Source organism: Camelina sativa, chromosome 15 (assembly GCF_030686135.1).
Source record: "Camelina sativa cultivar CO46 ecotype springtype chromosome 15, ASM3068613v1".
Taxonomy (NCBI): Eukaryota; Viridiplantae; Streptophyta; class Magnoliopsida; order Brassicales; family Brassicaceae; genus Camelina; species Camelina sativa.
This window is the reverse complement of record NC_141894.1, coordinates 6,551,247-6,576,180: the sequence shown is the minus strand read 5'-3', so window position 1 is coordinate 6,576,180 and position 24,934 is coordinate 6,551,247. Positions and strand designations below refer to the sequence as shown.

The following is a 24,934-nucleotide window of genomic DNA, read 5'->3' as shown; positions in this document are numbered from 1 at the left end:
TGAATAGAGTTTTAAAGATTTTAAATGTTATGTAGAATTTATTGTTATTATATCAAGATTAAATCTTACTTTTATAAAGTCATTAAAATTTTTGTGTTATTCAATTAAAACAAAAGAATCTGAGATTGTTAATGGGTTCAACTATTATGTTATTGGTTTATGATTTAAAATACTTTCTTTACAAAATAAATTCATGGAAAGTATCACAAAAATACAAGGATTGTTGGAAAACTTTACAAGATTGTAGAAAACCAATCAACAAAATTCTTTAGCAATTTTTAATAATCTTTCACTTATTCACTTTTAATGATTTTGTTGAAATCTTAACAAATCTTTGATAAATTAGAATCCAATACTACCCCTTAATAAATTGGAATCCAAATCTTGATAAATTAGATTCTTTACAAATATAAACTACTGGTCACATATTCATCCAATCCAACCACCATAATAATACAAAATTAGAGGTGGATGCATAATTAATAGTTGTCTATATATATATATATAGAGAGTGAGTGAGATAGTTACAATATAGATGAGGAAAAAAATACCCCCACTTGTTTACCATTAAGTCCATAACAATTGAAATAAACATTTAAAAACATATTTATTTTGTTGACCATTTTAGTGGAATATATATTGCAAATGGTATAGGCCTAACAATAATAGAGATGAAGATTATTGTTATGTGGATAGGATAATACCATATGAAATTGTAGAGCCGTCGGTTCAGATCAATCCATTGAGAAAAATGAACGGGTAGGATCTGCTTAGTGTATAACGATCAGTGTATGCTCACACGTGTACGACACGTTTGCACACTTTTAGGCGGTTGACGCGTTTCCATTTTTTCAAAGACGATGTTACTTTTTTAATATCTTTTATTTTTTGGGAAGAAAACGACAACGTTTGCTGGCTTCGCGGAAGAAAACAGAGCAAATTGCCGTAGATCGAATGTTTTTTGTTTTCTTTGTCTCCGTCTCTCTCGTTTGCTCTGTCTTTTTGTCTCTCTCTCTTTAACTGTATCAATCCACCAGAACCGAAAAAACAAAAAAACTGCAATCATAATCTTTGGTTTCTTTCATCTTTTTAGTTGAAACCGAACAACACACATGTTGAAGTTCTTCGACTCGATTCGGATGGATTGGTTTTGGATGGTTTGGTTTTCATGAGGTTGGTGTTTGAAAAGAAGAAGCAAGAAGAATCTTGGGAGTATTTTTTTTTCAGTTTTGGAGTAATAAATACTAATGGAGTGTTCTGTTATACATCACGTAGTGATTGTGTTACTGTTACTTTGGGTTCTATCTTACTTGAATCGATCACACGCCTTTTTCTATTTCCTCGCTCTTATTTATCTCTACCTGGTATTGTTCCTTTCTCTTCTCTTCCTAGTTGACATGTTTCTTTTGTTTTTTTTTATGAATTTGGTGAAAAGATTGTTGTGCTTTTGTATCCTGGTTGGTTTTGTTATAGGTTCATGAACGGTATGTAATCATATTGAGGAAGAAATTGCAGTTTGAGGAGAGGAAGCAAGCTAACCAGAGAAGGGTAATTGTTACTTTTTTTCAAGTTTCTTTGTGCAGGCACTAGTTTTTAGTTTTAGGGTTTCTCAATCTTGTATTGGAAGATACTTACTTAAGCTTCTTGTTGGTTTTAATACAATTTTTTAGGTCCTATCTGATTCTGAATCAGTACGGTGGTTGAACCATGCTGTGGAGAAGATATGGCCAATTTGTATGGAACAGATTGCATCTCAGAAGATTCTGCGTCCAATCATACCTTGGTTCTTGGACAAGTATAGACCTTGGACCGCGGTAAACCCATACAAATTTGTTTCTCTGTTTCTATCAATATGGAACTTTTTGAGTCTTTTCGATTACTGTTTGTCTCTAGTTAAGACATTTTGAATACTACTTTGGGTTCTAAGGCCACTATAATTTCTGCAGAAAGAAGCTGTGATACAGGACCTCTATTTGGGAAGAAACCCGCCTCTTTTGACTGATATAAGGGTTCTTCGGGAATCTACGGGTGATGATCACTTGGTATAGTTGCACAACTTCAGTTTTGTGACATCTGGTGTGTAATATCTGTAGAGAAAGTGGAACTTATACTGGATTGTATACAGGTACTGGAACTTGGAATGAATTTTCTCACAGCAGATGATATGAGCGCAGTACTCGCTGTGAAACTAAGAAAAAGACTTGGGTTTGGAATGTGGACTAAGTTGCATTTGACAGGAATGCATGTCGAAGGAAAGGTACTAGATTTTTAGTATCTGTAGTTGATTTACATACGTGGGCACGCTGTCTTAAATGAAGTACCTTCAACTCTTGAAGGTGTTGATTGGAGTCAAGTTCCTTCGTCGATGGCCTTTCCTGGGGCGTTTACGTGTTTGCTTTGCAGAGCCACCTTATTTCCAAATGACTGTTAAACCTCTTTCCACTCATGGACTTGATGTTGCTGTGCTTCCAGGGATTGCAGGATGGCTAGTAAGTATTGACTCCTGGATAAGCTTGTAAACTTATATAGTGTCAGAAACTCCTCTCTAGTAGCTTTTCTGAGCTTTTCCTTTCTTTCTCAATCAGGACAAACTTTTGTCTGTTGCATTTGAGCAGACTCTTGTTGAGGTAAGATTCTTTTGGTTTGTCGCCTTTCTCTTCCTGTAGTTAAGAAACCATTTTCAATACAATCACCCCAGCTAAATGAAGACTTGTGTCTAATTTTCAGCCCAATATGCTGGTAGTTGATATGGAGAAATTTGTTAGTCCAGAGTCAGGAGGTAACTATTGCAGGAGATGTCCATAATTCATGACTTCTATCTTGCACTTCTTTTATTGGTTCCTCAAAACATCATTTTTCAGTTCAGATGATTACCTTCTGTTGTCTGTGTTCGTTCCAGAAAATTGGTTCTTTGTTGATGAGAAAGAACCAGTAGCACACGCTCTTGTTGAAGTCGTTGAAGCATTTGATTGTAAACCATCAGACCTAAATGGTTAGTCTGAAATATTTACCGGAAGTTATTTTCCTCTGCTTTAGTTGTTTGAACTACATTTTATGAACTGCTCGGATCTGGATGCCCTCAGGTTTAGCCGATCCTTATGTGAAAGGGCAGCTTGGCGCTTACAGATTCAAAACCAAGATACTACGAAAAACGCTGGCTCCCAAATGGCAAGAAGAGTTCAAGATACCAATATCCACATGGGACTCCCCAAATGTTCTTAACATTGAAGTTCAAGACAAGGACCGGTTTAGCGATGATAGGCTTGGCGATTGTTCAGTAAACATTGCAGAGTTAAGAGGTGGCCAAAGAAATGATATGTGGTTGCCTCTTCAGAACATTAAAATGGGGAGGCTGCATCTTGCTATAACCGTACTTGAGAACGAGACAAAGGTAGATTGAGATCCTTATGAGTTTCTTTAAATATAGAGTTTCCATGACTAATTCTTTATGCAATGTACATCTGATTCCTTTACAGTGTAACGATGATCCGTTTGAAGGAGTGACAATAAGTAAAGAAGACATGTGGGCTTCTTTTGCGTCCGACTTTACAAATAAAGGTTCCTTTTCTTCAGTGGTATCGGATAAGTCTCCAAGGGTTCCTGATAATATGGAACCAATTAACATCGAAGGACAAGAAGAGACTGGAATATGGGTACATCAACCAGGAACTGAAGTCTCACAGATTTGGGAACCAAGAAAAGGCAAGAATCGATGCCTCGATAACCAAATACAAGGTGCTGGCAGTGCCCGTTCCACTGCATCTACATCCCCCAAAAATGAAAGCAGCAGCACTGATGAAAATCAGGAAGGAAAGAGCCCGATGAAGTCTGTTGGTCGGGGATTGAAGAAGTTTGGTTTAATGTTTCATAGGAATGGCAAAAAAGAAGAATGTCATAATGCAGGGAACATTGAAGAAGATACCAGCTCTCCTCGGATTAATTTGAAGGCGTTAGATCGAAAGGATGTTGGTGTAAAGTTCATCGTTGAAGACAGTCTATCGGGGCCACTCACAGGAAGAAGTTCAAGAGGTGGGAGCTTTGGTTCTGAAGACAGTCTGCACAAGGGACACATGAAGGATGTTGCAAAGACCATTCTAAAACAAGCTGAAAAGTCTGCAAGACAACTAAAGTATGCATTTTCACGTAAAGGATCAAGAAAATCAAGCAATGTGTCAGAGCAAGATTTCATTCCTGAATCTGAGTCTCTCTCTGATTCTGAATGTCGATGTGAATATTCTGATGATGAATCTGCATTTAGCAGCGTGCAGGATCCGGGGACACCAAGAACAGCAAAACTTGAAGGAAAAATTGTCAAAGCAGGTGAAAATGATAATGTAAATATATCAGCAATCTCCAAAGAAGATTCTAAAGGTCTTGCGGACATTTCCAAGAAGCAAAGGTAGATAATAAAGTAAATTTAGCAAACATAGCGATGGCAGGAACTCTTCTGCTGAAGCTGAGAAAGTCGTCACTCCCAAAGACTATCGAATGATTGACATAGGCAATCAATCAAAAGCAGCTTGAGGATGGATATTTTGAGTAGCTCAAGTAGAACAGTTGTAAATGTACGCCACAAGATTTACTTGTACATTGAGTTTTGAATGTTGAGTCTCTTATCTTGCTTTTTAACGAGTCTCTTTTAAACGAGTCTGTGTCTTACTTCTTCCAGCTTCTGTGCATAGCATATTCCATCTTTCAAACAACACAGCAGAATGCATAAAACCTTATCCAAGAGTTTCTTGGCAAGCAGTAGTAACACGATCCAAATTTTCTCTCCAGTCATTATTATTCTTCGAAACAACACAGTTAGCAACTTTCCACCACATACCTGTTTTAGGAACAAAACCATGATTCACCATTTGCCTCAAAACCCAGTCCAACTCCACAACTGACTTCGTCTCACAGAGCCCCAGAGCCATCTTTTTATACGAAAGAAAACTAGGTCTCATACCCCATGAGATCATCTGACTCATCATCTCTTTAGCTTCCAAGTTCCTCTTTTTATCCAAGAGACCATATAAAACCTCCTGATAAGTCCCAGGGTTTGGTTCACACCCCTTTAACTTCATTCTCTCCAAAAGTTCAATCCCTTCATCAACCCTACCTTTCTTCCTAAGCCCTGAAATCAAAATGTTAAACGTGATCGTGTCTGGTTCGATTCGTTCCTTCTCCATCCTCTCCAACAACTCAAAAGCATCTTCGAACTTTCCCCTGTTACAAAACCCACGGATTAAAGGTGAAAAAGTCATCACATTGGGCCGTGATTTTTGTTTAGGAAATTCGTCGAGCAGTTGGAGTGCAGATTCCAAGTTCCCACTCTCACAAAGTCCTTTTATGAGTATATTCAAACAACAAGCATCAATCTCAACACCAAGCTTAGGAGCACTCACAAATATCTTATGAATCTCATCGAACAGCTTCGCGGAAACGAGTAGGTTCAAAACGAAATTGAAACTTTTGGAACTCGGCCAGCATCCAAACTCAGGCATACCGAACAAAACCTCGATCGCTCGGTTGATTCTACCGGCTAAGTTCCCGTAAACCTTCATCAGATTGTAGAAGAACTCTTCCGAGAAACGACATCGTTTCTCGAGCTTTATGATTCTCATTACTTCTTCGATTTCGTCGAACATCTTCGCTTGTCCGAACTTGTTGATCAGAAGTGCGTAGAGAGACTCCGTTGGTTGGTAGTCTTTACGGTTAGAGTAATGTTGGTAAGCAGGTATCAGAAAGCTCGGATCTTTGACATTCTCGAAGATTTTCAAAACCTCGTTTGGAGCTAACCAGTCCTTGTGCTTTAGCCTTGCGAGTTTATCGTCACCGGAGTATCGTTGCGACGTCGTCGTCGTTGATGATGAGAGAAGACGAACGGTCGAAGATGAAAGTGATTGGCTTCTTCTGAGATTTGAATAGGATGATGCAGACAGAACAACAAGCCTCCGAAGAAGAATCATTGTTTCTGTTCCCAGAAACAGCTCTGAAAACAGACACTACGAACTGTATAAATACGAACAAACCCGGTCCAACAATAAATTAAACCAAGTGGTTTAGTATTCAGATATTTCGGTTTAGAAAGTTTATTTAATTTAATTGTGGTTCAGATCCGGCTTACAGGTAATATACCGGAAATTTTTGAGCGGTTTGGTACACCAGTGAAATAATTTTAATGAACCGTATTTTTGTACAGATAAGTGAAATAAATAGTTACAAGATGTACAAAGCAGAGAGGAGTGGAAGGAAGAAAACGAAGCATAATCTTATCGATTCTTCTTCTTCCCTGCAAGAATAGGTTGAATTTGAAGCCTTCTGTTAAAAGCTTCGTTGAAGAGAAAGCGTGTTTGAAACGCAGAGATGATAGGAAGCCATGCTAAGATAGCCATTGGTGCGAACAGAACAACTCCCATTCCATAATCATAAGCTCTAGCAAGAACCTGTGCGAACTCCCACAAGCTCGTTCCTTCTATCTTTGGCCTAACCGCTTGTGCTATCTGCAGCGAGATTTTTATAGGGGATGCAGTAAGAAACTAAATTGTAAGAACAATGAGAGGTAGATTTGGAATGGGAAGGATTGGTACCAGAATCAGACCCCAACCGGTGGGCAAGAAGGCTAAGCAAGAGACTATAAGGTCCTTGACAGAGAGGTGACAGATGTTTGATAGAGTGATAATGACTGTTAGAATGCTCACGAAGATGAAGACTTTGAAGAACCGAAACAAGAGATGCTTTCTTGTGCTGAAGAGTTGCCTCCCTAGATCTACGGCCTGCAAGAGAAAACAGATAAGAATTGTTTCTAGCTTGACTTTGGTTCTGTTTTTTGTGCATCTTTTTGTTACTCTAGCAGAGAGATGAAAGGAGATGAGAGGTTTTACCTTGACTGTGAAGAATGTGGCGAGAATCACGACCCAAGAAAGTGCGTAGACTATGATATTTGTGCTGCTTTGGGAAATGTCAAGGTGGTATACCAAACCATACTGATACACGAAGAACCTGAGGGACAAAATTATCTCCAGACAGCGAGCTCCAACACCAGAGCCACGTAGATGAGCTTGCTCGTCGTTCCACCAAGATTTCCAGCTCTTGTCTTGCTGAATCCCTATCCCACCTTGCTCTTTGATCCACCTGTTCCAGTCTCTCCAATCACCAACTATTATTTCCCAGGTAAATCCTGAAGGGTTGAAAAGAAACGGGGCGCATAACCATGTAAGGGACATGAACCACACTGAGAAAGTGATGAATGAGTAAGCCATATTGCTTTGAGATGTATGCTTGAACAACTCGTAGACGACCAGAAGAATCATGAGCTCAAACCCTTTGATGAAATGGCTTCGCGAATATAATCTGTAATTTTCACTGAAGTTGGCATGGAACACCACCACTTTACGCCCTGTGGGTCTGTATTTAGCGCCTCCATGGAGAATTGTTCTGCCGAAGTAATGCGTTTTGGTTCCTAGAGAGAAAGTGAAGAAGAATGCAGCAAGCTGTAGCTGCATGAGTATGAAATCTTGAAAAGCTATAAGAAATCCTTTCTCCAATCCAATCTCCATCACCATTGGTAGACCGGTCAAGAGACCTAGCTGGATAAATGATTGAGAGGCAAGGGCTGTTTCCAATGACTTTATGTTTTTCACCTTGGCCTCAAGAATAAGCGTCTTCTGCAACCCACTGAGCACGAGGTAGAGTTGACCATAGAGATAAATATATATCCCAATCACAGAAATCTGTACACACGTCAGCAGGATTTAGAGCTTATCCAAAACTGAAACAAGAAAGCGTTATTATTTAGCTAAGTTTCATAGACGTTACCAAGCTACTGAAGTAGAAACCAATGGTTGTGAAATAACAAGACAACATTCTGAAGAAATCAAAACGTTGTCCTAAGCGGTATATGTCACGGCTAATAGTCTGCTCGCTGTTTCCATTAGCCACCTTGGCCTCAAACTTTGAGATCTGATTGAGGCCAACATCACGACCTTTTCCGACTTGGAGGTACTCATTATAGGTTATGCATCCACGTCGTAGGGTGGTATTATAACCTACAGAACACAAGGAAGAGTGTAACTACAAAGTAAACCTTAGAAAATTGCTGAGAATGAAGTCCTTTATATGTGATTTCATACCAGCAAATACATCTTCACTTAAGTTAATAGTTCTAGATGCTTTACTGATGCCACCCCTTGTTATGTGGAAAATTCTGTCAAAGACATCTGGATGTCCATAGTGAAAACGGACTCTGTAATTTGTGAAAAGAAAAAAGACATTAGGTTTCCGTAGCCGCACCAAATGGAAACTGTGATTTTGAGGGTTCAGGACTTAGGGATTATTGCCTGAGAGGATTAGCAAGAAGCCTTTGACCGATTGTGACAAAACTAGTTTCTTGATATGACATGAACCATGCTAGAGAAGAAACACTGCAATACCAGAAACTCGGTAAACTCGCTGCTTATAATATACCATGTCCTGGTTGTTATAGGGAGAAAGATAATTATGTGCATGCACGTATGTGTAGAACAAACCTTCCGGTGAAGATGTGTTCCCTTAATCCAAGAATTGTTGGAGGTCTTCTTCCGCGGTTTCGAAGAAATTCTTGAAGGAGATTTCTCATTTTAAAAGCCTCTTCCAGGTAGTGATCCTAACATTTATGTCAGAAGTTTTAGAAGACACAAGGGTTGTTAATTAATTGTACATCCAAGAGGCAGAAAACTTACTTGGTTCATGTCAATAGTCTGAAGTGCTTCGCCTCGAGTGAAAACTATGGAGTGATTTTGATTCTCAGGCTTCCCTTCTCCAATGTTAGGTGGTCCAGGAAGTTTGACACGGTAGATTTCCTAGAACATCATACCAACTTTAAATCATTGACTATTAAGGTGTACCGAAGATTTTACAGTTCAACTTGCACATCAAATTATCAAGCATTGTAGCATAGTTATTGATACCTGATCAAAACCGTTGACAGCTTTTACCAGTATAGAGTAGTAAACCTTCTTTGGAACATCCAACACGATTTCTTCCCTCTCCTCAACGTATGCAACACGGAGAGACGGGTACCTAAATGCAACAGTCATGTAATAGTGCTTTAGGGAAGCATTTACAACTTTGGCTACTGAATCTAACTGAGGTCATGTACAATTTGCATAACAATAAAAGCTTACTTTATCATCAGGTCAAGTATGTCCTGCGCGTGGGGATCCCCAGCTGATTTTTGGGCTCCAAACATTTGGCAAGACACAACATACGTGAATTTCATATCTGCTAATGCATCAAGTTGTGCGGCTAAAGGTCTGTTACTTCGTTCCACGTCATTGTATCCTTCAAGAATATCTATAGGAGAAATAGGACTACATTGGAATCTACAAAATAAATGTTCTCAAAAAGAAGTTGCAAAGATCAGAGATTAGAGAGTTAAGATGACATACCCTCGTCATCTGCCATGTCAAGAAAGGCTTGCAGTTTCAGAGCTTCTCGGCAATACATCATACCACGAACTGTGTTAAGCATGAAAACAAAACAAAAATTTGTTAGTTTAAAGAGTGATAAGGATCAATTAGGCGATTTGCACATATTCTTATTGGTCTCACCTGTTCTACTCAATGTTTGTCCACGAAATGATGCCCAGCTTCGAAGCTCTTCGTCTTTACCCTCTTTCTTTAATGAGTCCAAATTATCACATCCCATTCGCTCCAGAAAGTTTTTCCACTCATCTAACAATCCAAATATTAGACTAAATTAAAACACGACAGAGAATACATACATCAATCAAAACCCACATGTGTTGTGACTTACCTGGAAAAATCTTCTGCATATAAAAGATGATTGACACGCTAGAGTTGGTGGAATGTAGTTCCTTCGTTGAAAAGGTAATATCCTCCTGATAATGCGGTGTCAAAACACTGCAATCAAAGTGTTAGTCATCAATTGATGATCCAATCATGTACTCATCTTCTAGTTTCCTAGAGAATGAAGTAATAATTTGAATATTTTTTAGGGTAAAGTCGTGAAGGCAAACCTGAATGACATCATATTGCGTACTTTCGGAGCGTCGGGCATATCCATGAAAAGCGAAGTAGCAAAGAAAGATATGCGTCGCCGAGCTTCTAGGTTCTCTGGTATGTCCATTGCACTATCTTTGACGGTTAACAATAACAGAAAACGCTGGATCTGCCAAAACCAATGTACATTATCAGCACACAGCAGAATTTTCGCAAGGTTGGAGCTGGAACAATTGAATGAAGGCCACATTGTAACACACTTATAGGGTACCTGTTCACTCAATGAAGCACTATCTGGCAGTGGAAAATGGATGCATCTATGTTCTCCATAAGATTCAAACAATTGTGGTTCTATAACCCTCATAAAGATATCTGTTTCCTCTTCTGACCCCTCCTGAGACTTGAGCAAATCCAGAATCCTAAACATGCAAAAAATTATTAAGCAATGTCAGCTTGCTCATTCCTTAACATAGAGAGAACTAAAAACAACAGGGGCTCCGTAACTTCGTAATTCACTAACCTGTCACCATGTACCATCATATCATTTGTTACCAGCTCAAAGATATCCTGAAGAGCCTTTACAAGTTTACCATGCAGTTCTTCGCTTTTCTCAATCTGGAGTCGCACTTCACTTCCCTCAACCTGGAATGTACAGAAGAACCCATGTATTGTAAAGGGCCGTTGGAAGTACTAGTTTTAGGCAACGAAACGGCCATCACTTTAAAATCTGAAATCTATAGCAACACCACAAGATGATTACCAGGAGTTGAACCAGCTCAATACATTTATCATGCAACGCTGGGAGCTCAGTCATCTTAAACTCTTCAAGCAAACTTGACTGTCTGATGTTTTCCTCTATCTCGTTTATTATGCCAGATATAATCCTGAGCCAATATCAAATAATTACAGACCGCAGGCAGCAGAAAATGAAGTAAAAGTTGTAAATAGCTATGAGGCTATACTTTTTCTCGAGATCACCAACAACAAGAATCTGAAGAATGTACTTCAAAGATTCATAACACTCTTTTACTGCGTAGTACATGTACTCATCTTTCCGAATCCTTCGGTAAAGAACCTCATCCTTCCCGACAAAGTCTTTCGTAATGCTCAGAGCTGTTGAAAACTAGTAAGATGGGGCAGCTATATTTACCAACAAACCGAAATTCCCACCAAAAATAATTGTTTAGAAATTTTTAAAGAAAATGTACCTTATTTGCAAGGAGAAAAATGGGCCAACGGATGATCCCTGATAAGACCTCCGATGACATCGGCATTGTCATCAAATCTAGTTCCCTGAATAGAAAAATATCATTTATTAGCTTTTTATATATGTCAGAACTTTACATGCATAAATACAGAAGGGAGAAATTTACTTGTTACTTATCAGATCTTCTGTTCTGAAACTGTTAATGACTTGGTTCCACACCAACACAAACTTGGCCATACTATTTTTCTGGCCGTCAGAACCCTGCAAAAAAAAAGTGGATGACTTCATTATGAGAAACTCAAATATAGTCCAGTAGTCAGCTCACAAAAAAGTGTACAGTTTAGTCTTTCAGCATATACACATTATCCATTTAAAAAATTTCTTACCCTGCCTAAACTGAAAGGGAAAAAGCCTCGTTGTTTTCTCCTTTTCTCATCTTTTGTTGAGTGTGGAATAAGGCGTGCATTAAAAGCAGAAGGTAAAGTATGAAACCGGCCTCTCAACATGCCTAAAGTTCGAATCTGAATAGAAATAAAGGAACATGTTAACCTGGAAACAGCAACACCTGGCCAGAAATTGCAAAAATGACAACTCTGGCATTGAAAAAATGTGTGCTTACCTCACCAAGGTGATGCAGAACTCCATACAGCCCACCAAAGATCGTACAGTAGACTGAATACCATATTTGTGTATCCATGAAATAGACCTGAAAGTTCAATCTTTATGGAAGGTACGAGCTGGAAAACTCAAAAGCTTTATATCTACCTATAGAGAACTCACCACCATGATCGGCGCCCATACTGCTACAATTGCAGCAGCATTACTCTTCACTATAGACAGAGAAAAAAGAAAGAGGTTCTTTAGTACGCTTCAATACATACTTTACAACAGAAGAATAAAAAATTAAAGTATAAGAGTTAACCTTCTGGGAAAATTTCATGCCATTCATAGTTCCGCACACCAACTTTCATTATAAGTCGTGTAGGTTCTATTAGAGGCTTTATCTGCATTTTCAGATCATTACGAATGTAAGAAATTGTTTGAGCTCAACGCATACAACATCAGTTGTCAGTAGTGCATATCTGGAAACTGCATCAATTCTAGTTACCTCAAATGCATAGCTGAAAGCAAACTTGGTCAGGAGAACTAGAATCCAAAAGAGGGTGTATCTGAACAGAAAACAAATATAAAAACTACAGAAAAATAGAAAATACATGGTCAACAAAAGTAACAGAGGAAATTTGGCCATATACATACTTGAATTGTGACATCTGAGTTTCTTGCACTCCTCGCCCAACATATAATCTAGGCTGCAGAAAATCAGCTAGCAGTCAATAAACTTGTAAAGTGAGTTTGATATACACCAAAACTAAAACGGACAAACTGAAGACTTTAATGCTTAACTGTGAGAAAATTGAACAAAAGTATAGAGTTTCTGAGAATTATGTACCTGTCCCCACCACGACAAAGTTTTGAAGATGCGATGATTGGAGGTCTCAATGTATTTGCTGATGGCAGGGACGAAAAACAAGACCAACGCAATAGCACTTCCTGTCAGGTATATCGTGACAGCCACCATATATGGAGAAAAACACCATTCACCAAGCCAGGTTTTGTAATCTGTGAAATAACATATGTATTTCCTTCTTGAATGAGCATATAGCACTGGTAGAATAATAGTCCAGATCGCAGCAAAACCCAACTTCACCATCTGCTTCTTCTTTTCATTGATCGGCATCGTGTTTCTGGCTTTCCATTTGAAGATTATGTCAAGAATACCTGCAACAAGCCCCATTAATTGTTAGCAATAAGTATTATATCTTAGGTTTCAAATTAAGGATGGCTAATAACCTTTTATAAGCTTTAGAATTGCAGAGGTAATGAAAATGCTCATGACGTCTTCAAATATATTGGCATTAAACATTTGGAGTGGAGATCCCACATCATGACAAGCCATAATAATCAATGCCTGAAATGAAAATAAGATTTTCTGCATTTGTTAATGTATACTTGGATATCATTTGAACGACGAAAGAGCAGAATAAGAGGAACCTGTAGAGACAAAACAAAGAAACTCCACATTCTGTCAAAGCTCCGGAATATCTGCCAAAAGGAACGAGTCTCTACAAAATTTGTCTTCCCCAGCCATTTTGAGGTTGGTTTAGTTTGTTCCTCACTGAGACCCTACAGTGAAGAGAAGATCACATGAGGCAAGGAAAAATGTATCTATATAGCGTTTTGAGACGTACAATCTTTGTAAATAGGTTAAAAGCAATGCAATTTTCTGAACCTAACAACGTTAGTCCTACAGACAGCCCAAGTTCTTTTTTCTGAATGATGATTTTGGAAGCCGTTCACACATGAATTGACCAATTTGAATAATGTGCTTACTTAGATATTAAGCGATAATATGCTCCGTAGTCTCTTGAACAAGCTAGGAACACCATACTGCTATGACAAAAATGAACAGCCTACTGATAAATAAAGCTTCCCGTATTCTTTAGGTTACTTAGTATGTATATGCAAATGCATAATCAGGGGAAGAGATCCATGAGTTACAAGGACATGTACCCCAAGTTCTTCGTCATCCTCTATCTCTTCATCCGTTTTCTTTGTCTGCTTGCGAAATCTAAGCATTCCTCGCCATCTCTCTGTTTTACTGGTATCTGACGATTCTACACAGAAAAAATCGTGCTGACATTGGCCATCAAAGCATTCCTCGCCATCTCCCTGGTTCACTCGCATTGGCCAACCTATTTCAAAACATTCGGGAGACCTGTAGAAGCCGTAAAAGACTGATTAGTGATGTTGTTCATAGCTTTTAAACACAGATATGGTAGCAAAGAGACGTAATATGGTGTTCTGACCAGAAGAACTCGTTCAGATCATCGTAGTTTCTCCACATAGAATGATCAGCAGTTCCATTCTTGTTCTTATCAGCTTCCTGCAGACATATAATATACAATTGACTACTAATTTTAAATTTAATTCAAGCACTTCATAAAACAGAAGATCACCTTTTCGACAACCCTGTATATGGGGGTAACTACATTCGCAAGGAAAGATTCGTGTCCTACACCATATGCTGGCATGACCTTCTCTCCAGTTATCATACTAACTGCACCGGTTAAAACTCCATGCAATTCATATGCCATCTGAATTATCATCAACATCAACATTGTGAATATTGATCAGATTGAGTGATGAACTTTCTAAGAAGATGTATTGATGACAGAAACAGATATTTTGTGCTTACATGGTGGAAAATATAACACAGGCACTCTGGCATGAACCTCAAGTTTGACGTCTCTCCCCATATGAGAAGGTATAGTCCTATATAGAGTGTTTTATATTGTAGGGCTTCCTGTTTCACATATGGCAACCTGCAGGTAGATCGTGAGGCCAAACAGTTAAATATAAATGGGCTTAAGAGATGAAAAATTATTGAATTGAACAGATAGAAATTATCTTGAAATACTTGATGTTGTTTTTTCTCCCAAGAAACTTGCACCAGTTTGTGTAGTTCTTAAAAAACTTCTTCATTAACGCATCTACTGCCTCATCACCAGACTGGTTACAAGAATTAAGATTTTGTCAGTTTCAAAGATGGAGAACTTAATTTATTCAAAAAAAAGGCGACATAACACAACACCTTGGGTGCTGAAGACTGCTTCTGAGGTTGCCGTATTATGGTGTTACTGAGTAGGAGGATCAGATGCTCTCTCTGATTGGCAACATTTCCATTCTAGCGAAAGAGAAAAATTGAAAGTCTGGTCACCATCTGTACTTACAGTCTTTACAATACCGATATCGAGTTCCTGACAAGTACCTGAAACCCAAATGCATGCTGCAGGAATTCAAATAAATCTACGAAAGGCTGGTGTCTCTGAAAATCCTCTGGAGGAGGCAACCCGCGAGTGTTACGTACAATTGCAACAGCAGCTTTAATCTGTATTTAGGACACAAAGGAACATTTCACCATGAAAATTTCAGTATGCTGTGTGACAGAACAATGCATACATACTACAATGAGAAATCACAACAATAAAAAACACCAAATACTTAATTGGTGAGAAGACAAAATATCTTTGTACCTCAGGCAGATGCATGATTGCTTGGTGTACCCCTCCTTTATCAAGAGGAAGAATGTTATATGGCACATAAAATTCAGATTTTGCCCGAATACTGTCTCTATCCGCAATGGCCTATCAGCAAACAAAATATTGAAAATTAGACATACAAAATTGTGAAACCAATGCACAAGTTATATATAGATTCGGGCGAAGAGAAAGTAACAAAAAAGAAAGAGGGCAGAACCTGCGGGCCAGCACCACTTGTGACTGTCTTAAGAACTTCATACAAAACAGAAGCAATTCTGCGTGCGTTAATCAACTTCTCTCGCTGACTATTAAGATACAAAATCCCAAATTTTAGTGTTGGCTCGCTGAAATTGAACTAGAAGGAGCTATATAGTCAGTAGATTCTACCTGTTATCCAGATTAAATGATGCACCATGTCTGATAATGTATTCCTTGTAAGCATGATAAACACGTTTGAGCTCCCGAACATCACTCTTCTCCTTCCTTCTTCTTACAGTAAACTCTTCATCCTACAAAAAAAATTCAAAGAAAGTCAAATACAAAAGTAAACAGATCATTTGTTTAGAAATTTCATGAATGATTCCGATTTGGTCATATCATCTTGGTCAATAAAACCAGCTATAGGAGTAGGAGACTTTGCCTGTTCAAGCCTTTGAAGAAGAGAAGTTTTGAACTGCCGTACACCTCTTCCGGTAGAGTTTCTATCCATGTGGTGAGCTATCTCGAAAGCATGAAATCGACCTGCAACCCCCAAAGATTTCAACATTATATATTCAGAACATTGGTACTGAAGTATGATTCTTCAACAAGAAAGCTCCAATTTCGAACATTCAAAATACTAAAAATTAGGGAAGAGGTGGGAGAGTGAGCTCACAAAGATAAGCGATACGAGGTTCCTCAGACTCAACCAAATTAGCAATACGAAGAAACCTCTGAATCTCTGAAGCTAATGTCGCAGGAAGCCTCTCACTATCAAAAGGCTCCGAGGACGAAACATGTTCCCGAAAAGTTAGGGATTTAGTGAACTGGTGGCGTTCCGGCGAATCATCATCATCACCCAGAACGGGCCGTGAGTAACTAGTACTAGGAACATCTATGGGGTCTACGGGGACGATTTCGTGAGACATATTCAGGAGAATAAATCAAAGCTGATTCTTCTAGGGATTTGTGTTCGTCGGTGAGGGGTTTTTTTTTGGAGGGAATGAGAAAGAGGGGAAGGAGATGAGTGGAAGGAGATGGGAAGATTTATATAAAGTGGTAATTGCTTAGCGAGGTGAGTTTCCAATCCCATGGCGGAAATTTTTGAAAAAGGAGGAGAGATTTGGAGAAGGGATGAGACTGGAGTGATGATGATGAGTGCGATTTCCTTTTTTTTTTTCTTTTCTTTTGGGGGCTTTTTGCTTTCTTTAATAGAGTTGGCCGTTCTTTTTTTTTTGAGAGGGAAACACTACAATATATATTTCAGTTATTTTTTGTGTTTTTCCTTTTATTAGATTATAATTTTATTAATTAAATTTTTAGATTATAATTTCTTGATGTACATTAATATAATGTGTGTGATTTTGTATTTTTTAAGTAAATGATTTATTATAATTTTACTTTTCCTAGTTTTGGATATATGAAACAAATGATCAGTTTTCACTTTTTATATAACCTTTTCTTAAATAGAGTTACGTCACAAAGTTCTTTTTGTAATTTCATAATATAGGTGAAGGTGATATGTATAGTACACGTATATTTTATAACATGGTTATTTAGATACTTATTTTATCCTAACTCGAGAATTTTGGAAGAAATGTAATTTGGATTAATCATTCCTGATATAGGTTCAAGTTTTGCTTACTTACATGTTGTGATTAAATCCTTTGAGCCAATTTCATATATATACAAGAAAAGTTGAGATTTACTATATTGAAGTCTATATCTATAGAGAGGAGAAGTGTTAATTAGCTTTGCATAATTTGGTCTTAAATGTTAGAAAGATTAAAGTTGTAAAGAGCTTTTTTATTAACTAAGTAAGCTTTTTTTCTCCAAAAGATAACAAAATAAAAGACAGAGTTAAAGTGAAAGATAAATAAGATGTATGAAGAAACAAACATTTGGTATATGTAGTAGTTTACTAGTTTCATTGGATGACAAACAAAAAAAGTGTTTGTTGCTAAATCCCTGCTTTAAAAAAAGTGGTTTCACAGCAATAGTTTATTTTTAGTTTCCACCATAATCTATATATATACCAACGTGCATGGGAATAGAAAAAAACAAAACATTAAAAAGAAAAGAAGCTGATTGACTGTAAAGCAGCCAAATCTTATTTAAATGAATTGGAATATAAAAGCATATACTTGATGTTCATATGTATCTTAGTCACTAAGAATATGCCAAAAGACTACAAAAATTAACTTGGTGTCCAAAGCTAACCAATTTCTTTTTAAAAACATCAAACTGACCTTTTCTTTTGTGTGTTTTCATTTCTTGTCTTGATTTTCTCTTACGTATTTACATTGACGAGTGTGTAATGCATAGACCTCGAGTGAAGCTTAATAGATGGTAGTTTTGTCTTGTTACAAACTAACCATATAAAAGTGTGTGTAGTAGTAGTAAATGTAATGAACTGATATCTGCGCCTGGTATATGTATAGAAATGGACTTTTCAGTATACCTAACCCACCCATATATGATTCTTGGATATGTTGATCAATCGCCCATGGCCCATGGGCTTTGTGTCTTATGTATTTTGAATGCAAAGCAACATTTCAAGGCTTAAATGTCTTCAAATCAGTTTTTATATATATAATTATTTATGATGTATTGACGGTTTAAAAAGTTCTTCGAAAATTATCACATTCAACCAGCAGTTAACTGGTTTGTGCTAGTATTGACTGTATTGTCAATGTGTCACGATATGAAAATCCAAATTCGTGTATTGCATGTTGTTGACAAACAAAAAACAACTTTCATATATGTTTGGGTTTAGTTATGTTTTATATTTCTTTATTTTTTTATTTCGTCGACCAATTTCATTTTATATTTCTAAGCCCTGTAAAACATGATTTTCACTTTTTAGAAAATTTTGTCATAATTTAACAGCCTAACGACTTTCAAATATCTCTTTAACCAAACTCTACACCAAGAGTCCAAAACCATTTTGCCCTTTGTTCACTTTATGTTGATATTTTTTTTTTTTAAAACAAGCTATTTTAAGAGTATAATATTAACTTTTTGTATATTTTTTAAGTTATAATGATTAAAATATACTTTTAAATTAAAAATATATGTATAAACATAAAACAGAAAACATGTAAACTGGAAAATATATTTCCATCCAGCTAGTTTTAATGATTGTTCTTTTGTCAAGTGATAATCACGATAAATCTTTAAATAGATATTTCTATTTTTCTATTTTTTTTTTTTTGGGAAAGACATATACATATATTAATTTCTCAAAAACCATAATAAAAAGCATGTAAGATTAATATATCCTTTACTAATACATAGTCATGGATTTAAAAGGTTAAATAACTGATTGAAATAGCCTTCTTCTCTTTTGTTTAAAGACTAGATTAATCTTTTGGGTCTAGAAGACTAGAAGTATTAATATATCCGTGCTCTGATTGAAATTCATTTTATTTATATTGTAATTTTTATATAAAATATAATTTATGTGATTGTTTTTTTTTAAAAAAATTAGATAAAATATTATGCAATAAAATCATATGCTAAATATGATGACTTGAAAAAGACACATATTTTGTAAGTTTTATATTGTTAATAATTCTAGATAAGTATCCATGCTATAACACTGATTAAAATTTATTTTATACAAAATTTTGTATATTTTATATTTTAAAATATTTAATATGTTGTATTAGGTTATATATGTGAAGTTATTTCAACAATGTATATTCTACATCGTGACTTGAATGTCTTTAACACAAAAAAAAATCATGACTTGAATGTCATTATAAGACATAATTTTAAATTTAAATATTCAAATTTTGACCTGTTACTCAGTAAATTTTTTAATTCAATAGATATTATTTCTAAAGAATAATATTACTAAAGCTTGAATATTTTATATATTGAACAATTTATATTTGTTTTTAAAAATTCAACTTATGGTATATACGTAAATAAAACTATTTTTTAGTTATAATAAATAATATGATAATTTTTTGTTTCACAAAATAGATTCGTATATAAAAATGAGAGGTGAAATATAATGATAATTAACAAATTAATATGTTAAGTTAGATATCAAAAGATTTTATTTGATGAATAATTTAATAAAAGAAATTAATATGGTAAGTTAGATGATATGATTCTTTAGAATATTATCTCTAAGATTTTCGGTATAACCTATATGTAACCAATTAATCTATCATTAATGTATAATCTATTTGTAACGAACTTATTAAAATTATATAGTCTACAAAACAATGTTGTGTACTTTCGTTTTATTATAAAGGGGATTATATGAAACAGCCTTTTGTTTTTTTTTTTTTGTTAACAGATTATTAAACAGCTTTTGCTATATTATGGCTTCACGAAACCAATTAATACATAACTACATCATTATCCTCTTGCCATAGAGAAAGAGTTGGTTCCTCAAATGTAAGTCCATAGTTAATATGAGAGTAATATTCATGACCACCTTCAATCTCAAGAACAGTACTACCTACCACACCATCCATGTAAGAAAGTTCAGTACACCAATTCATCATCTCATCATCATTTTGCGACGAAATCATACCAATATCAAAGTCGTTAAGCCACCTGAAATCATCTTCAAGACCGCATATCGTCGTGGTTTGTTGCAGATCATTTTTCCTAGCTTCTATGGTCGGAGAACTCATGTTGATCTCCACTTCTAACGATCTAATCACACTATTTAATTTCTCTTCTTCCTCTTTGTTGATGCTACTATGATATTCCACGGGAGATTCTTCTTCCAAGAACGACATGAGAAGCTCATCGTTGTTAATCTCCATGCCGCCTTGATGATCAAAAGCATATTGCACAGACGCCATTTGTGAAGAAGGGGAAAAAAGAGGTCTGAAGAGAAAATTATATTACTTTAACTTGAAAATATATTATATAGCTTGAGCCAAAACTAAGGTCTCTTATATAGGCAAAGGTTCATTTAATTAATTAGGCATATGAGATAAGATGTCTCCCCCACACTACACGACCAATCATGTGATCATATGTAATGTGATATGATGATGGTAATATAAAACTTAATAATAAAGAAGAATAGGATAGCGTAGCTTTTGGCCTAACTAGTAATGGACCATCGATGAGACATGACTGAATGAAATTAATTCTTGAGCATCTATATAATAATAAAGTTAGTTGAATGTCAAATTTCAAAATGTACAAGTGGAATATGCGTACAGGCAAGATCTTTCAAGTTTGGTACAATGCACACAACCCACTTAATACGTATAGGTATGGTTTAGGACAGGCGAAGAAACAAAGCCGAGACATCTACTTTACTCGTGTTTGCAATTAACTTAGGAACAAATCAACGGACGTAGAATTATTTTTATTTTTAAAAGGGGAACTTTATAAAATGCTCCGGATAATACCACTATTATGTAGACAAAGAAAACACCAGTACCATATAAACATCCACAAAAAGTAATTTATTTTTATGAAAGATTTTATTCTTGAGGAATGATTTCTACAGGAAAGAATAATTTAAAGGCAATGTCAAACTTTAATTTATACACCATATCATTTCTTAAACAAAAAAATTATGATTTGTTGCCGTAACAAAAACATTAAGAAATGAAGAAATAAAAACATGAGGGATAGAATATTATAGAATACATATCGATTTTAAGAAAAAGAATCTCACATAATTGTAAAACGAAGAAATTCTTTTTGTTTTAGTAAACTGATGAAACAATAGAATCAAGGAATTGCTCAACATATATCACAGTTCTACAATTTGTATTACCTTTTAACAGTTTGATTACATGAAACGATTCGGATGTTTAAAAGAAAACTAAGATCACAATCAAAGGTGGGCGTCGTGTGTTTATGAAGAAGTGTTAATATAATGATATATAATTTCTTCAAAAGTTTTCTAATAAGGTGTACGAATGAACTATCTACACGCCTATAAAAACGGTTCGGGACACTAACGTATATAGGCTTGAAATAAATACAATGTAGGCTAAAAGCCTAAGAATGCAAATGGATGTCACAATCACAAATTCACAATACACGTACCGACACTAAATTGATAATAAAGATATATGTAAAAAAGGAAACTTTAATTTTGAGGGGGTCGTATACGATATGCTTGATTGATAAGGTACGTGTCACATGTGGGTGTTGGACGTTGGAGAAGAAGTGATTTGACCGAATAAATGAGATTCGAAGCATTAGCACGAGTGGTGGTTCTTCTAGTGGACCGACCCACCCCATCTTCGTCGCATCAATTATCTCTCGGTACACATGTCTCCACCTCTCTTTTGCTCTTCTTTAATCTTCTCCAATTATTCTCTAATATTTTGTCGGATTATCTTTGAGTGCAAAATATATGATTCAAAACTTTGTATTTTAACGTTTGTCAATTAGTAAACATCCGAAAAAAAAATTAAACACTAAACTACTTTATTTGTTTTCAATAATAATGAATCATCAGAAACTGAATTATAACAATAGCACATGATTTGATAAAAAAATTATTTAATTTTGGTAGTTTACTGTTATTTTTTTTTATAATTAAGATAAGAAATTTATGGACTTGTTAGTTGTATAACAACGTTGTAAAAATTAAATATTCAATTATTACTAATAAATTAATAATTGATTCGGTATCTAATTATCTATAATATATATCTTTCTGGTTAATTATTATTGTTCAAGTGAAGTTATTTTAGTAATTTGACTTAGTTAAAAATAGTCTTTCAATTGATGATAAATAAATGGTATTTGTTTCAAAAGTGTAAATAAAAAGCATGTATTTTCCAAATTACTCACTAGTTTTTGAGGTAACAGTTATATCCTTTTGGTAGAACAGTTATATCCTTTCTTGATTACAATGTTATATATTATTTTATTGTTTGACAAAAAAATGTTATATATATTTTTATTTAAATAAATAATATCATAGAGGTGAATTGGAAAGAAAAAAAATAACTACATTTAGATATTGATGATTACATGTAACTTTTTGAAACAACTTTTTTTCTTCTAAATCATGAATCAACAAAGAAACAGATTTAGCCTTCTTGTTCAAACCAGAAGCCAAGCGGCAAGCGATCAACATCTTTCCTTTTTTCGTATCAGTCACCAACATATTCACAGGCTCTCTGTTTTCCTAATTTTTGCTCTGTAACTCCAGTTAAAGGTTTTTTTTTCTTTGAATATATTTTTTTTTTTTATCAAGATCTGTAAGATGCTGCAAGTATTAACTAAAAAAAAAATTACAAAAGTGCTGTAAAGGAAATAGGTAATATTTTCACCGAGTTTTTCTCTTACACGTGTGAAAATTACTTATTCAAAGTCACATGTAAAAGTTACGTATAACTTTAATAAATGTTCAAAGAGGAATTGGATGGAGGAACAAATATGCAAGAAGGTGTTTGAGCTTTTGATCAGGATCCCCGAACCCATCACCTTCTTTGTAATACAAATCCATCACACGCGCAATGTTGACTAGTCGCACCAGAATCTGTCGGGGCACAGCTTTGGACGTCATGAACTCCTCTAACAAAATCTTATAACTCTCTCTTTCCATCTTCCTCAGTTCTTCAACCGCTGCGTCTTTGGTAACACCATGTTGCTTCATGTAACAATTGACGCCATTTGCCACCTCTCCTCTGCTCATCTCTTGCTGTTTATTGTACTGCTTACGTTAAAGATGTTGCAATAGCCATGAAATAAAAAGCAGAATTAAAAGGTGTTTTATATATGTACCTCGAACGTGACAATGTCATTTCTGAGACGAAACACAGTATTCAAGGCTTGGAAGATTTTGGGCTTGGAGTAAAACCACTCGTTGAATCATATACCAATCATTTTGGTATATGATTCTCATGTACGTCGGTAGTTCGTCCATGGCCCGCAGATCCCATCTGGATATTTCGTTTCTCTGTTAGACACATTAATATATGAAAATACATATGTAGATGCATGAGACCTTGGTATGTATGGTTGTAGATAAGACTCTAAGTACATACTTTTGAAAAGCATCATGAAGACTCTGAACTTCAGGAAGAGTGGCATATGCATCACATGTATCATCCACAACAGTCAAGATCAGTGTCAGTTTAACTGAGAAAATTCTCCCAAGTGAATATCGCGGCTCGAAAAACATTCCCAGGCCCCCAAGATAGGTCTCCACACTTCGGTCCCTTATGAAATACGGTAGCTTAGATGGTAGACCTAGCCCCTCCCACCATCTGGAACCATAAATTAGGTTAGATTTGTAAGACCATGACGACGAGAATCTTAAATAAACAGTATAATTACCTGGTGATAATTTTGAGCTCTTTGACGTAATGCATCTGGCAAAAATTGAAGTTGAGCTTTGAAAACCTGAGGAGCGTCTCATCGTAGCCTTTTTCTTGTTCATAGAAAGAGATGTACTGCCGTGCTACTAGTATCTCTATGCTATGATATCGAGCTCTATACAATGCGTTTTGTACATGCTTAAAAAGATGGGAGCTTGTTTCCTGGCCGGCCAACGATTCCAAGTGGTACCGCGCAAAACTTATGGCTTCATCCATTATATCTTCAGATGGTGTTCCGAGATGTGCGGCTTCGTACAGCTGTAGCAACCCTCTAACATCCCCAACTATACTTTCCTTAAACTTGCCATCTTCGCCTTTGAATCTATCGAACACATCTATACCAAACCATTATATGTTATGTTATATATTACATGGAAAACAAACAAGAAAACTGATCAAACTCGTTTAAATTGTCAGTATACGTACCGCACGACATCTTGTGTCCATATAGTCTGAAAACCTCAAACATGATTGCCAATGTTTCCAAATCATCCTCGTCCGCAGTTAAGCAGGCCAACTTCCCGAAAGCCTTGTGCAGAATCTCCTCGATTTCGCTCTCGTAGTAATGAGCTATAGCGAGGCTAATAAGCAAATGGATGAGACGAATTTTTTCCTTGTCGCTGCTGTGAGGAGACATGAGCATGTCTCTCACTTTAGGCTTCAACACCGATTCAATTTCTTTCTCAAGTGCCTCAAATTCCTACAAATATACAGTTAAAAAAATAAAAATCATGCACGGTAACAAACACATATTTTAGCAAAAAAAAAAAAAGACATCCACACCAAACACATTGGACCAAGTCAGTGTGACTTACGGAGTCATCGAGGGGAATAGAGAGGAAGTGATCTCCCCAAACAGATGGAGCAAAGTAGGTCAATGGACGAGTACTCTGTCGTCACTAGTCTCAGCCTTAACACAGAACAAGTCGTGTTTTGTGGATTTCTTGGAGGAAAGAGACTGTCCTTGAAGCAAACGGCAAGGAAAGATAGAGAAGTTGGTCTTCAGACAGAGAGGGACGTTGTGAATGATAGGGAGAGTTTTAGGACCAAAACACATTTTTGATGCTTCCATGTTTTAGACAGTACTCTCAGTACAAGAAAGACACGAGATAT

The 24,934-nt window shown here is 36.0% G+C and overlaps 2 protein-coding genes and 3 pseudogenes across 10 annotated transcripts; 1 reads left to right on the top strand and 4 right to left on the bottom strand.

Moving 5' to 3' along the window:
* The first annotated feature begins 440 nt into the window (after window positions 1-440).
* Window positions 441-4,647, top strand: LOC104748195 (C2 domain-containing protein At1g53590-like; annotated as a pseudogene). Its single transcript, XR_015582747.1, has 11 exons — window positions 441-1,364; window positions 1,474-1,548; window positions 1,671-1,814; window positions 1,947-2,042; window positions 2,126-2,257; window positions 2,337-2,489; window positions 2,586-2,627; window positions 2,728-2,779; window positions 2,900-2,992; window positions 3,084-3,391; window positions 3,477-4,647. The product of XR_015582747.1 is annotated as a C2 domain-containing protein At1g53590-like (transcript).
* On the bottom strand, window positions 4,319-5,974 carry LOC104745729 (pentatricopeptide repeat-containing protein At3g14580, mitochondrial pseudogene; annotated as a pseudogene). The gene has a single exon (XR_015582748.1). The product of XR_015582748.1 is annotated as a pentatricopeptide repeat-containing protein At3g14580, mitochondrial pseudogene (transcript).
* Window positions 5,975-6,061: 87 nt separating this feature from the next.
* Window positions 6,062-16,665, bottom strand: LOC104745730 (putative callose synthase 8). Of its 5 annotated transcripts, XM_087489447.1 has the most exons (41): window positions 16,168-16,665; window positions 15,934-16,034; window positions 15,681-15,802; window positions 15,511-15,598; window positions 15,288-15,398; window positions 15,023-15,142; window positions 14,846-14,938; window positions 14,672-14,763; window positions 14,450-14,576; window positions 14,211-14,348; window positions 14,061-14,137; window positions 13,765-13,969; window positions 13,246-13,377; window positions 13,045-13,162; window positions 12,644-12,972; window positions 12,451-12,503; window positions 12,302-12,362; window positions 12,116-12,197; window positions 11,974-12,023; window positions 11,813-11,899; window positions 11,580-11,714; window positions 11,360-11,454; window positions 11,195-11,279; window positions 10,949-11,109; window positions 10,747-10,870; window positions 10,507-10,628; window positions 10,258-10,405; window positions 10,004-10,155; window positions 9,781-9,887; window positions 9,576-9,698; window positions 9,414-9,482; window positions 9,150-9,318; window positions 8,934-9,045; window positions 8,706-8,825; window positions 8,514-8,629; window positions 8,325-8,408; window positions 8,118-8,230; window positions 7,804-8,033; window positions 6,870-7,718; window positions 6,576-6,761; window positions 6,062-6,488 (listed from the first exon to the last, which is right to left on the bottom strand). In XM_087489447.1, the coding sequence occupies exons 1-41, from the start codon at window positions 16,418-16,420 to the stop codon at window positions 6,258-6,260; spliced, it is 5,970 nt and encodes a 1,989-aa protein (XP_087345573.1). In that variant the 5' UTR covers window positions 16,421-16,665; the 3' UTR covers window positions 6,062-6,257. The 5 variants fall into 5 exon arrangements, with proteins under 5 accessions (XP_087345573.1, XP_087345574.1, XP_087345575.1 ...); XM_087489448.1 differs by lacking the exons at window positions 13,765-13,969; window positions 14,061-14,137; window positions 14,211-14,348; ... (7 more) ...; window positions 15,934-16,034; window positions 16,168-16,665 and adding an exon at window positions 13,585-13,638; XM_087489449.1 differs by lacking the exons at window positions 13,246-13,377; window positions 13,765-13,969; window positions 14,061-14,137; ... (8 more) ...; window positions 15,934-16,034; window positions 16,168-16,665 and having other exon boundaries at window positions 12,451-12,498; window positions 13,045-13,097.
* Window positions 16,666-19,730: 3,065 nt separating this feature from the next.
* LOC104745728 (uncharacterized) lies at window positions 19,731-21,413 on the bottom strand. 2 transcript variants are annotated; one of them, XM_087489455.1, is made up of 2 exons: window positions 20,067-20,401; window positions 19,731-19,968 (listed from the first exon to the last, which is right to left on the bottom strand). In XM_087489455.1, exons 1-2 carry the CDS (start codon window positions 20,318-20,320, stop codon window positions 19,965-19,967), a joined length of 258 nt encoding a protein of 85 aa, XP_087345581.1. In that variant the 5' UTR covers window positions 20,321-20,401; the 3' UTR covers window positions 19,731-19,964. The 2 variants fall into 2 exon arrangements, with proteins under 2 accessions (XP_087345581.1, XP_010465347.1); XM_010467045.3 differs by having other exon boundaries at window positions 19,731-21,413.
* A 1,399-nt stretch (window positions 21,414-22,812) lies between these two features.
* LOC104745727 (terpenoid synthase 25-like) lies at window positions 22,813-24,934 on the bottom strand (annotated as a pseudogene). The gene is made up of 6 exons (XR_015581618.1): window positions 24,637-24,934; window positions 24,248-24,521; window positions 23,781-24,156; window positions 23,489-23,710; window positions 23,226-23,383; window positions 22,813-23,142 (listed from the first exon to the last, which is right to left on the bottom strand). The product of XR_015581618.1 is annotated as a terpenoid synthase 25-like (transcript).